The following is a 13,429-nucleotide window of genomic DNA, read 5'->3' on the forward strand; positions in this document are numbered from 1 at the left end:
GTCGAGAGGAGTGCCCTCTGGTGGAGATCATGGGCACTGCAGCTGGTGGATGTAACAACAAGAGCCAAGAATATTCATAATAGACAACTAGATTAGGAAGCAAACTAGAGAAGAGGAGAAATGCAGAGAAATGATACATAAAGACCTCAAATAAAAGTAATACCAGATTTTGTTAACTGACAGCTCGAATTGGTCATTCCCATCTCTCTCTCTCTCACTCAGGCCTGGCATACGCGGGCTGTCTGCAGGACGAGGAGCACGCAGCAGGCGTGGAGCTGGTCATCTTCTCCTCCTCCACTCCCGGGCCGTTCTCGCGAGATGTGTGCAACTCCAAATGCTTCCATGAGAACCAGCGGTACGGCGGTCTGGGTCAGCAGAGAGAGTGTCTGTGCAGCACCAACTCTGAGCTCAATCACATCAGCGAGTCCCACTGTTCGGCCGCCTGTTCGAACCCACTGGTCATGAAGGATTGTCACTGGACTGTGGCGCAGGACGTGTTTCAGGTCCGTGTGAAGAGATTCAGTACTGAACACGACCAGAACGGCTCTTCCTCTTGAGTTGATTCGAGCAGAGGTCTTCAACCCACTGTCCTGCAGAGTTCAACTCCAGCCCTAATCAAACACACCTGAACCAGCTGACCAAACTCTTCAGGATCACTTTAAAGGCCCACTGAAAGGCCTTGAAATGTGCAGTGTTATTCAGGAATTTCCACTATAAGAGGAAGATGGGGAGGGGACATATAGAGCAGCTCCTCCCCTTTTATAAAATGTCCAATAATGCACATAAGATCCGCTCTGTGCTCTCGTGTTTCTGGACGGGAGCAGACAGTGTGTGTGCTGCGGTGGTTCGTGTGACACTAATGTGAAACCAGACTTCATTTGTCCCAATGGAAAGCATATTTACACTGTCTGAATCCCTATATATCCCCTATATAGTGCACTATGTGCCATTTACTGTGTAGTTAATAGTAAATGTGTGACCGATTTTAGCCGCAGCTTCAGCATCTGTTTATAATGTAGGGGGCGGGATGCTTCAGATTCCAGAGAACATTTGATTGGGCAGAAAATCTGATGAGAAGCTGAAGTGTAGAGTGATGTCATCAAAATCATTGATTTATATTGGCGGAAGTGAGAGACTGTATGTTTTGAATGCTTATATCTTGTAAATGTGAATTTTTATACTAAAACATATTCATATTCATACTAAAAGCCAAAAAAAGTAAGTTTTGATTTCATGGTGACTTTAAAATCACAAACTGAAGCAGGTTGGATATGAAATTTTCAGGGCAGTGGGTCTCCAGGAGCAGCGTTGAAGACCTCTGGATTAGAGTCATGTGATCACTGAGTGATTAAAGGATTAGTCCACTTTCAAATTAAAATTTCCTGATAGTTTACTCACCCCCATGTCATCCAAGATGTTCATGTCTTTCTTTCTTCAGTCGAAAAGAAATTAAGGTTTTTGATGAAAACATTACAGGATTTTTCTCCATATAGTGGACTTCAATGGCCTCCAAACGGTTGAAATTACAGTTTCAGTGCAGCTTCAAAGAGCTTTAAATGATACCAGACGAGGAATAAGAGTCTTATCTAGAGAAACGATCTGTCATTTTCTAAAAAAAAATATATAAGTTATATAAGTTTTAACAATAAATGCTCATCTTGAACTAGCTCTCTTCTTCTTCTCTATTTGAATTCCAGCAGTGTAGACACTGCTAAGTGTATTACTGCCCTCCTCAGGTCAAAGTTTGAACTAATTATTATATACTTGCACTAGCATATTGTATATGACAATTTAGTTCAAACTTTGACCTGTGGAGGGCAGTAATACACTTAGCAGTGTCTACACTGCTGGAATTCAAATAGAGAAGAAGAAGAGAGCTAGTTCAAGATGAGCATAGAAACAATTGCTCATAAATTAGAAAATGAGCGATTGTTTCTCTAGATAAGACCCATATTTCTCATCTGGGATCGCTGTAAACTAATTTTGACCTTCAGCCGTTTGGGCTCCATTGAAGTCCACTATATGGAGAAAAATCCTGGAATGTTTTCATCAAAAACCTTCATTTCTTTTCGACTGAAAAAAGAAAGACATGAACATCTTGGATGACATGAGGGTGAGTAAATTATCAGGAAAATTTAATTTGAAAGTGAACTAATCCTTTAAGGCTGTGATGTCGTAATGAATCCAAATTCTTTCAAAAACGTTAATAATCTAGTGTGTCATAATAATTTAAATACACTCTGTGCCAACAGGTGAATTTCTCCGCCTCTCTTCCTTCCCGCCGCGTGTCCGTCCATTCCGAGGCCGTCCTGTCTGTCGCCTCCTCCGTCTTCCCTGCTTCTTTCTCATGGGACTTCGGTGACCTTTCGCCCCGGGTCAACAGCTCTACGCCCAACACCACGGCGAGGCACAAGTACGGACTCCCAGGAAGCTACCAAGCTCAAGTGAGCGTCTCAGCGGGTCACCAGGAGATCGTCGCTCAGGGGACCGTGAGTGTGGAACTGCCCCCTCGACTCGAGCTCCACTGCCCTGCACTCATCGTGGCCAATCAGAGCCTGGAGGCGGAGCTTTCTCTGGTCAACTGGGGCGGAGTGGGCATAACCGTGGACTGGATGATCCATAAGGATGGGCGAGAGATAGCGAGAGGTATGAAAATATGATATGATATGATATATGAGATATAAGAGCACAATTTAACACCAATCAGTGTTTTATTACTATTACATTTAGTGTAACTCATAAAAAACATTTCTGTCATTTTGAATGGGTTTTTTCACTATACTCGTCCCTGTGCCATAAAATCACATAATAAAATCACACATTGCCATATTGAAGTGTTTCATCTGTAGCATAATGTTTTGAAACAGGCTTTGTGTCAGCTCTTTTTGGAGCACTACTGTACTTAAACACATACAAATGGCATAATCTTGATGACACATTCTCACATCAGGACAGCTCAGATATAACACGCTTTAAAATTACCATGTGCTCTCTCTTAAAATATCACGCTTTTCATGATCTATCAAACCATAAATGTCCCCTCTCTTACACAAAGCATGAGTGTCCCTGTCGAGCGATGGCATGTGAAGATTCCTCGTTTGTTTATCAGGCCTGCAGAGATCTGTCCATTATTGTTTGCTTTGAGAGAACAGATAAGAGCGCACAGCACTGATCCCAAGAGGCAGAACGAGAAGAAAGCGAGTTACAGAAGCAGAGAAAGTCTTCACTGATGTGTCCGAATGCTTTAGTGCTGCTGCGTCACGGCTCTTTTCTGATGGTGATGGACAGCGGGGAAAAACTATGTCTGATGCCACTTACCATATAGAATAAACAGGCTTTTCAACTTTTAAAATGGAGAAAAAAACATTTCCCACATAGTTTGTTGTTGGTGTCTGATTAGATTCATCAGTAAATATGGCACAGATGACATTTAAAGGGGTCCTATTATGCCCCTTTTTTCACAAGATGTAATCTAAGTCTCTGGTGTCTCCAGAATGTGTCTGTGAAGTTTCAGCTCAAAATCCCCCACAGATCATTTATTATAGCGTGGCAAATTTGCCCCTATTTGGGTGTGAGCAAAAACACAGCGTTTTTGTGTGTGTCCCTTTAAATGCAAATGAGCTGCTGCTCCCAGAGGGCGGAGCTTTAACAACTCGCGCTTCGGTTGCTCAACAACAACAAAGCTGGAGAATCTCACGCAGACAAAATGAGGATTGTCAGTAACGGTGTTCAGCCTTACATTGTTCAAACCGTCAGACACTGAATGTCCCCTTTAATATAGATTAACGGTAAAAGTAATAGTTAATAATAAATAAAGTGTTTTGTTCAGAGAATTATTGCCGTTGTTTTTTTTGCACTGAAATCTCTTTGATGTGTTCATATGCACTTCATGGTTATATATTTTTATTAATTTTTTACAGCATTTTTAGCATATTTATTAATTAATTATTAATATTTGCTGTTGTTTATGCATTCACAAAATTGTGAATTTTCCTAATATGCCTGTTAATATTTTTTACATTTGTATTTTTAAAAATATTTTAGCTTTTTTCTCTGTTTAATTATATTATTTTACACTACTGGTCAGGTGTTTGGGTTCAGAAAGATTATTTTTATATCAATACTTATATTCAGCACGCATACATTAAATTGATCAAAAGTGACAGTAAATATGTTTATAATGTTACAAAAGATTTCTATTTCAAATAAATATTCATCAAAGAATCCTGGAAAAATAATGTATCAAAGTTTCAACCAAAATATGAAGCAGTACAACTGTTTCCAACATTGATAATAATCAGAAATGTTTCAAATCAGCATATTAGAATGATTTCTGAAGGATCATGTGACATAGAAATAGATGCAGCCTTGGTGAGCATAAGAGACTTGTTTCCAAAACATTAAAAATTCTCCCAAACTTTTAAACTTTGTTACGTTACTGGTCATAAACAGTATTAATAAAGTCTAATGAACTTTCTCTCCCTTTAGCGGAGCCGCTGTGTTTGCCAGATGCGGTCCATCACGCTGACTCGTCCCGCTGTTTCCTCTTGGTGTCGGAAGAAGTCAGCTGGTCAGACGCACGTCGGAATTGTTCAGCTCGTGGGGGGGAGCTCGCCGTGGTGCATTCCCAAATCGTGCGGGACCTTCTGGCCCCTCGAATCACACAGTGAGTCAGACGCTCTTCAACTGCTAGAAATGATCTTTTCCAACACCTCTGTAGGCTTTCATTCTAAATTCCAAATTTTTTCTCTTTGGAACTTTGACTTTTTTTTGGAAGATTCTGTAACTCCTTGTTTCTCTTTGTGTGTCTTGATGGCTTTCGTGTGATTTGATAATCAGTACAGCAATAGTCCTGCCCTGAATTCACACCGTTTGATGAGTCAGTATTGTGATGTGCGGTCCAGTCAGGGAAATCAGACTGTTTGAAATTCCATGTGCAGCAGAAATGACACATTCCACCTTTAAATAACTCACTGTTACATCAAAGCCAGCTCGAAATGGCATAAAGATGCTGGGTTAAATGACTTCCGCTGCTAATGCAATGTTTCCGTTGAGAGCTGTGCTGCTTTTTGACCCCGACTTTTTCCTCTAGAACTTTACTCTGAAACAGCAGCAAAGCATCATGGGAAATGTCTTTTTAAAATGCATTTAAAAGTCTCTGAGTGCTGCCCATCTGACGACCTGCAGCGAAAAGACTGAATGTGTGAGTTCCTCACAGGAACAGGCCAGAAGGTTCAGAACCAAAAAATGTGTCTTATAATGTGACAAAGTGTCTCATTAGAACATTGGTTGTGTGAGACCATTACATACACGCACACACACACACACACTGCATAAAAATGATTTTCTTCCTCAGGATTTGGTAACATTTTATTTTAGTGTGCTTGTTACTTATTTTACATGTACTTACTATAGTAATAATATATTATGCATAATTACAAGCAACTAAACTTAACCATAAAGGTAGGGTTTTTAGAAGCCTTTACATTGCTTAATGCGCTACTATTTTTACATGATATTTCTGTCCCGTGCAGAGCGAATCCGGCATTTAGCTATATGTAGATGTCACTTCTGAAACTTTGCAGCATGCAATTGGCCGTCAGCCCTCTGAGCAGCATGAAAAAGTGGATTATAAAATAGTGGATTATATAGGCTGTAACCTCAAAAGCAAGCCACTAAAACGATCACTAAAACGCTGATGCTTTGTCAGCAACAATGCACAATAAATCTCTTACTTGGATCATGTCTACACTTTGTATGTTAATGAGAGGTTTTGTGAGCCTGCATAACTCGGCACTGAATAAAAACTCTGCCGTTTTGAGCGGTGAGGGAATTCTGACTAACTTAAACACCTCTGATTGGCCATTGCGTTCAAGAGGTCAAGAGCTACGTCTGTGATTGGCTGCATTGCTCACCGCTGCAAAAACACATTGCAAATAGATACATTTGAAGTTCTCCAGAACGCAAACATGAATATGCATATGAATATGCTGTTATTGCTGCTGTTACTACTGCTGCTGCTGTTAGTTATTGCTGTTGCAGCTGCTGCAGAGCAAGTACGGTACCTGCTACTTCCAATACAGACACGACACACTGTTGTGAGTAAGCAAGACATGCTGCTGCTGTACAATATAGCATACATAAATTACCTGTAGCAGATCTATACAGGTGGAGCTGGGGAAGGTGGAGGGTTTCTGAAAGCATGCTGCAAACTGCTACAGCAAATGCTGACTAAGTATTTGAAAGTTGAGCAGCGAGCTCATTGGTTCCTGCTGTGTCAGTAGCCAATCAGCTGTGCTCTATAGAGAATAATGTGATTGCAAGGAGATTGAGTTAAGGACCTATTAGCTTGCTCCATCTAGAGTTTCATAACAGAACTTTGTATTTATCTGCTGTGGAAAACAAGACAAAAAAACAAAATAAGTTTTTTTTTTTTTTTTTTAAGTGCATGGCCTCTGATTCGGCATGCAACGTAATCTATGTACATAATGGAAAAATTCTGGCTTTGCTTCATCTTGTTTGTCGTTTCCATCTCTTTTTTTCCTCTCTTTTGGTGTGTTTGTCCACTGAGCACCTCATTTCTCAGCACCAGAAGTGAAGAGAGCTGCTGATGGCCCGTTTTGTTTTCTATAATGAACCCACATGTTTGCGTCCAGAGATCAAGCTGACATTTACCCAATCCCAGATCTGAAAAATAAGATGCACATGCTTTCACGACTCGGCTGAGCATGTAAACTGTAAATCCTGGTTTGTTTTCGGAGTTCATGTTCATGAGATAATCAGTATTTATTACTTTTGCTTGGACCGAAATTCTGACCACCAAGTCTAAACACACATTACGTTTCTTTGATCAATTCAAGACAAGTCACGTTTATTTATATAGCGCTTTATACAACAGATCGTTTCTAAGCAGCTTCACAGTCATAAACAGGAAGATATCAGTGTTAATTTTGCAAAGTTCATCAATTATGAAATTGATTGTATTGTCTAAATCTGGAATGAGCTTCAGCTTTGCTGCATATATCATGATTTCAAATTCACAGGCTCGTAAACGTCATATTAACAAATAGCTTATTTGGACGTGATTGGTCTAAATGGATAGTCCGTTCTGGTGAATATCATTGTTATTATTCATCAGCAGTACGCAGACTAAATTGCTGTCTCTATTCGCAATCACAACTTAAATATGAGCGATGTGCTTCCTCCAGATTCTTTAATTGACTCCTAAAACTCAGGGAACAATATCCCCACTGGTAATGATGGCCTTGCGGAGGTGTTCATATGTGCTAATCTTGTAGAAGCGATCATCCTGACATGACTGGAGGGCAGCATTAGCACTGATGTGATCTTATGCTGATAAATCAACCCTTACACGGCTGCTTTCTTTGCCATCACGCTTTAGTCTTAAACTTATAATTCTGATATTCACTCATTTATTCTGTTTCTAAATATGTAATTAACTAGAGTTGATGTACATACACACACTTCCAGTCAAAGTTTGGATACTTCATTTGTTTTGACTGAATTTGTTCCTCATGATATCTAAAGGCTCCTCCTTAAATACTGAAATTAGTTTTTTTATTTTTTTATTTACACATTTAAACTATATTTTTGTGCATTTATACAAATTATTACAAACGATGATCAACATATTCCTTGACAATGGCAATGGCCCAGTAGTATGAGGATAGAACAAAGGACATGCCTAGAAAATTATGTATCATTCACTTCATCACTTCTTCATTTAATTATTTAAGTTTTTTAAATTTTAAATTTGTTAAATTTATTTTTAATTTTAATTTGATGATTTGGATCGTTCATTTATTCATTTAATTATTTATTTAAGTATAAAAAATATTTTTTATTTATCCATTTTTAAATCAATGGTTTGGAAGGTAAAGCATCATCAGGTGTCAAACATGCATGTTTCTCCCACACTAGTGTTTAAAAGCATCCCAGGATGCACCTCATGTTGACTGATTAATTTTCGAAGTGAGCAGAACTGAAATCTAGAAAAAGAAAAGCTCAAATATAAGAGAGTTTTCATTTGTTTTGCTAACTGCGTCATTCCCATACAGTCATGCAGCTTTTTCATGACTTTAATATTATTAAAATGTCTAAGGTTAAAAAAATAAGTTATAAGTAGTGTCCAACTCTTGACTGCGTGTGTGTGACTTTCTTCTTCAGCGACAGAATGTTTACAGGTGTGAAACACACGCACACACACACACACACTGGTGTTAAACATCTGCTGAAACACAGCTGTGGAAATACGTTACACTCCAGGAGGGAGGAGACGCCAGTTATGTGTGTTTATGTGTGTGTTTATCTATGCGAGTGTGTGTGTGTGTTTCCTGTCTTCTGTTCCACACCCATCATTAATTTGAGGGCAGAGCTTCCACTGACCAGAGTGAGAGAGAGCGAGAACTGCAGACAGACACAACGAGTGTTGAAGGAAGTGTGTTTTCTGTCTCTTTTAACCTGATCCAGATGGACCACATACCTCCAAATCACATACACACGTTCTTATGTAAGAACACATAAGCGAACAGACCACTCACTTTTTATTGTTCCTTTTCTGGCGGAAAGAGTCATGTTTTTTTTGTCCCTCCTCATTTTTTTTTCTTTTTTGTTTGTAGTTTTCACAGATGTGAGACATTGGCTCAAGCCCAGTATAATCGTGAGAGTGTGTGTGTGTGTGTGTGTGTGTGGCGTAATTGGCCTGTCAAAGGCTGTGGCGTCACTACCGGCGGTCCGGGCGGGACAGTCACACTGGGACCAGTGACCCTCCCTCTTCATCTAGGAATGCAGTTGTCACACAGTTAAATAATTGCTATAACAGCAGCATGCCTTACTGTTCATTACTAAACAAATGAATCTACATGGTGTTTATTAATCTTTGTAAGATTACACAAACATAAATTATGTATTAGTCTATTAAGCTGAACATCTTACTCTAAAACAGTATTATGTACTGTTTTATTAATATTTTGAATTAGCTTTTATTTGTAAAGCCTATTTGTATCTTATAATATATATATATATATATATATATATATATATATATATATATATATATATATATATATATATATATATATATATATATATATATATATATATTGTGTTCGTGTTATATTAATCATTCATAATCATTCATTTTAATTGTTTATAATATTTCTAATTATATCTAATATTTTTATATTTTATTTTATTCATACTTTATTTTAATAAAGAAAAGTGTTTCTAATAGTTGTTGTTTTAGTTAATGGTAATAACCTTGCTCTAAAATGCATTAAAATATCAAAATGACTAATTGCAAATTAGATTATCAATTGGATTATGATATTATCCAATACATTTTTGCTGGAATTCTTAGGAAATAAATAGCATTGAGCCGTTGTCGTATGCATGACGTTATTCTGTGATTTTTGCACCGTGGCTCGTTCGGTTCTGGTTTCCATCACTGTTTTTATGTGTTGTTTGAAGGCAAATGAAACTTCAAAATGATCAACATCCCGTCGGGTTCAATAACGCGTCATCAAGGCGCACATTCCCATCGGCTGCTGCTTTATTAGGGTTATTGAAGCTCTGAACGCGCTATGCATAAAACATTCAGAGCGCATTCGCCTCGCATTAGTGTACTGTGTGGGTTTGCTTCCAATGGGAAGATTGTAGGAAAGAAAAATCACAGATGACATCTCTTTAAAATCTCAGTCTCTACTCCTGGTTGGTAATGAGATTATATGTAGAGCAAAAGCAATAGTTCAGCCGGGAGTGATAATTCTGTCATCATTTATTCATGTCTTTCTGAATCTGTGGAAAATAGAAGGAATGTTTGTTTTTTTGTTCTCCTTTTTTAAATTAGCTTTTTCTTTTAGGCCCAGAAACAACTCATATTGGATCTCATTTGTGATGATGTCTGTGTTTCTGTGTGCTGCAGTGAGCGTGGTGTGTGGTTGGGTTTGAGCGATCAATATTCTCCACGAGTCCTGCGCTGGGTGGATGGTTCTGAGGTCCAGGCAGGGGAGGAGGGCACGAGGGACCGGGCCACTCTGCAGCCTGGAAAAGTGTGCGTGTCACTGGACAGCAGCGGCCAGCCCAGCTCGCACCCCTGCACTGCCAAACGAGCTTTTGTCTGCCAGTTCACACGCCAAGGTAAACGTCCCCATAGTAACACACACACCTCTGGATCGCATGAAGTCTGCAGCTGCATCCCAGTTTGTATACTGTCATTACAGTATATTACAGAAATAGTCACACTATAAGAAATAGTCACACTTTTGAGAAATAAAGTTGCACTCGTGAGAAATAGTCGCACTAGTGAGAAATAAAGTCACACTTATGAGAAATAAAGTCACACTTGTGATAAAAAAGTCACAATTGTGAGACAAAGTCGCACTTGTGAGAAAAAAGTCACAATTGTGAGAAAGTCATATTTGTGAGAAATAGTTGCGCTAGTGAGAAATAAAGTGGCACTTGTAAGAAATAGTCACACTTGTGAGAAATAAAGCCACACTTGAGAGAAATATTCACTCTTGTAAGAAATAAAGCCACACTTGAGAGAAATATTCACTCTTGTAAGAAATAAAGCCACACTTGAGAGAAATATTCACTCTTGTAAGAAATAGTCACACTTGTGAGAAAGTCACACTTGTGAGAAATAAAGTCGCACTTGTGAGAAATAAAGTCACACTTGTGATAAAATAGTTGCACTAGTGAGAAATAAAGACATATTTGTGAGAAATAAAGTCGCACTAGTGAGAAATAGTTGCACCTGAGAGAAATAAAGTCACACTTGTGAGAAATAGATGCACTAGTGAGAAATAAAGTCATACTTGTGAGAAATAAAGTTGCACTAGTGAGAAATAGTCATACTTGTGAGAAATAGTCGCACTAGTGAGAAATAAAGTCATACTTGTGAGAAATATTCACTCTTGTAGGAAATAAAGCCACACCTGAGAGAAATATTCACTCTTGTAAGAAATAAAGCCACACCTGAGAGAAATATTCACTCTTGTAAGAAATAAAGCCACACTTGAGAGAAATATTCACTCTTGTAAGAAATAGTCACACTTGAGAGAAATATTCACTCTTGTAAGAAATAAAGCCACACTTGAGAGAAATATTCACTCTTGTAAGAAATAGTCACACTTGTGAGAAAGTCACACTTGTGAGAAATAAAGTCGCACTAGTGAGAAATAAAGACATATTTGTGAGAAATAAAGACATATTTGTGAGAAATAAAGTCACACTAGTGAGAAATAAAGTCACACTTGTGACAAATAGTTGCACCTGAGAGAAATAGTCACACTTGTGAGAAATAGTTGCACTAGTGAGAAATAAAGTCATACTTGTGAGAAATAAAGTCACGCTAGTGAGAAATAGTCATACTTGTGAGAAATAGTCGCACTAGTGAGAAATAAAGTTGCACTAGTGAGAAATAGTCATACTTGTGACAAATAGTTGCACCTGAGAGAAATAGTCACACTTGTGAGAAATAGTTGCACTAGTGAGAAATAAAGTCATACTTGTGAGAAATAAAGTCACGCTAGTGAGAAATAGTCATACTTGTGAGAAATAGTCGCACTAGTGAGAAATAAAGTTGCACTAGTGAGAAATAAAGTCATACTTGTGACAAATAGTTGCACCTGTGAGAAATAGTTGCACTAGTAAGAAATAGTCACACTTGTGAGAAATAGTCATGAAGTCACACTTGTGAGAAATAGTCGCACTAGTGAGAAATAAAGTTGCACTAGTGAGAAATAAAGTCATACTTGTGACAAATAAAGTCACACTTGTGAGAAATAAAGTCGCACTTGTGACAAATAGTTGCACCTGTGAGAAATAGTTGCACTAGTAAGAAATAGTCACACTTGTGAGAAATAGTCATGAAGTCACACTTGTGAGAAATAAAGTCGCACTAGTGAGAAATAGTCACACTTGTAAAAAAATAAAGTAGCACTAGCCAGAAATAAAGTTGCACTTGTGAGAAATAGTCACACTTGTGAGAAATAGTTGCACTAGTGAGAAATAGTCACACTTGTGAGAAATAATCACACTTGTGAGAAATAAAGTCACACTTGTAAAAAAATAAAGTAGCACTAGTCAGAAATAAAGTTGCACTAGTGAGAAATAGTTGCACCTATGAGAAATAGTTAAACTTCTGAGAAATAAAGTCGCACTTGTGAGAAATAAAGTTGTACTAGTGAGAAATAGTCACACTTGTGAGAAACAAAGTCACACTTGTGACAAATAGTTGCACTAGTGAGAAATAAAGTCGCACTAGTGAGAAATAAAGTTGCACTTGTGAGAAATAGTTGTACTAGTGAGAAATGAAGTCACACTTGTGAGAAATAGTTGCACTAGTGAGAAATGAAGTCCCACTAGTGAGAAATAGTTGCACCTGTGAGAAATAGTTGCACTTGTGAGAAATAAAGTCACACTTGTGAGAAATAATGTCACAGTTTTGTGAGAAATAAACTTGCAATTCTGACTTTCTTCTCACAATGCACACAAAACACTCAAGACACTTTTCAATTGAATTTGGAGCCCTGATAAGCAGATATTGGGGTGAAATATGGCAAACTTTGTGAGATTCACTCTTTAGTGTATAGCAGAAGTGTGTGCATTGGTGTGCAACTTACATTTTCACTGAGCAAGTAAAAAATAAACTATAAAACCAGTTTTTGAAAATCCAATCAAATTCAAATCTTAAGTTCCTAAATAACAAGGTCACTAAACAATGAAGTACACTCTTGAATTGAAGTGGCAAAGATATTGTGTCACAGCACACAGTTTGCATTTAGAGCATGTCGTATGAGCTTCAGTTGAGCTTAACTCACTCATTACCCTCTCAAGCTTCTGGTTTTGCCTGAGTGATGTTCAGCTTTTTTCTTTTCATTACTCAAAATAAGATGTATTGAACACCTCATAGAATCATGATGCATGGAAAGATGAAAACACGCACCAGCTCAAACGGCAGTTACTGCTCAAGCTGATTCAATCAGTGACACTGCAGGCAGGCGTTTGGGTGCTCAGCTCTACCTTACTGACAAAACGTATTCATTTGATAAACAAGTGCTGATAGGACAGACGTGTTTAGAGTCTGAATGTACACAAGACAGTCTTTTCAGTTGAATTGGAAAGCTAAACGTCAATGTTTTCTCTGCAGTGCGTGTTCCTGATGCAGGTGTCTATACTGTGGGCACTGCTGTGTTTAATACCCACAGTCCTCTGAGGAGCCCCACAGCGTCACACACATCTGTGCCCAACACACCCGCCAAGAGCGTAGAGGTAAACACACACACACACACACACACACACACCTCCACCAGAACTAGTATAGGTTTGAAAAGCCTTTTTTAAAATCAACTTTCTATTTTTGTATTTGTATTTTCATTAGGAAAAATTCTGGGCATTCAGTCAA

The 13,429-nt window shown here is 38.2% G+C and overlaps 2 protein-coding genes across 5 annotated transcripts in view; one reads left to right on the forward strand and one right to left on the reverse strand.

The window, feature by feature from the left end:
- Positions 1-13,429, reverse strand: part of LOC125271747 (NACHT, LRR and PYD domains-containing protein 12-like) — a 1,137,836-nt gene that overhangs the window by 508,306 nt on the left and 616,101 nt on the right. The gene's annotated exons all lie outside the window — the stretch shown is intronic.
- pkd1a (polycystic kidney disease 1a) overlaps positions 1-13,429 on the forward strand; it is a 96,848-nt gene that overhangs the window by 29,813 nt on the left and 53,606 nt on the right. For both annotated transcript variants that reach the window (XM_048195966.1, XM_048195965.1), the window contains 5 exons: positions 223-503; positions 2,253-2,646; positions 4,489-4,666; positions 9,944-10,158; positions 13,175-13,296. In XM_048195966.1, the coding sequence (XP_048051923.1) occupies positions 223-503; positions 2,253-2,646; positions 4,489-4,666; positions 9,944-10,158; positions 13,175-13,296 (1,190 nt within the window). The remainder of the gene's footprint in view (positions 1-222; positions 504-2,252; positions 2,647-4,488; positions 4,667-9,943; positions 10,159-13,174; positions 13,297-13,429) is intronic.

The sequence above is a fragment of the Megalobrama amblycephala genome, linkage group LG7 (assembly GCF_018812025.1).
Source record: "Megalobrama amblycephala isolate DHTTF-2021 linkage group LG7, ASM1881202v1, whole genome shotgun sequence".
Classification (NCBI taxonomy): Eukaryota; Metazoa; Chordata; class Actinopteri; order Cypriniformes; family Xenocyprididae; genus Megalobrama; species Megalobrama amblycephala.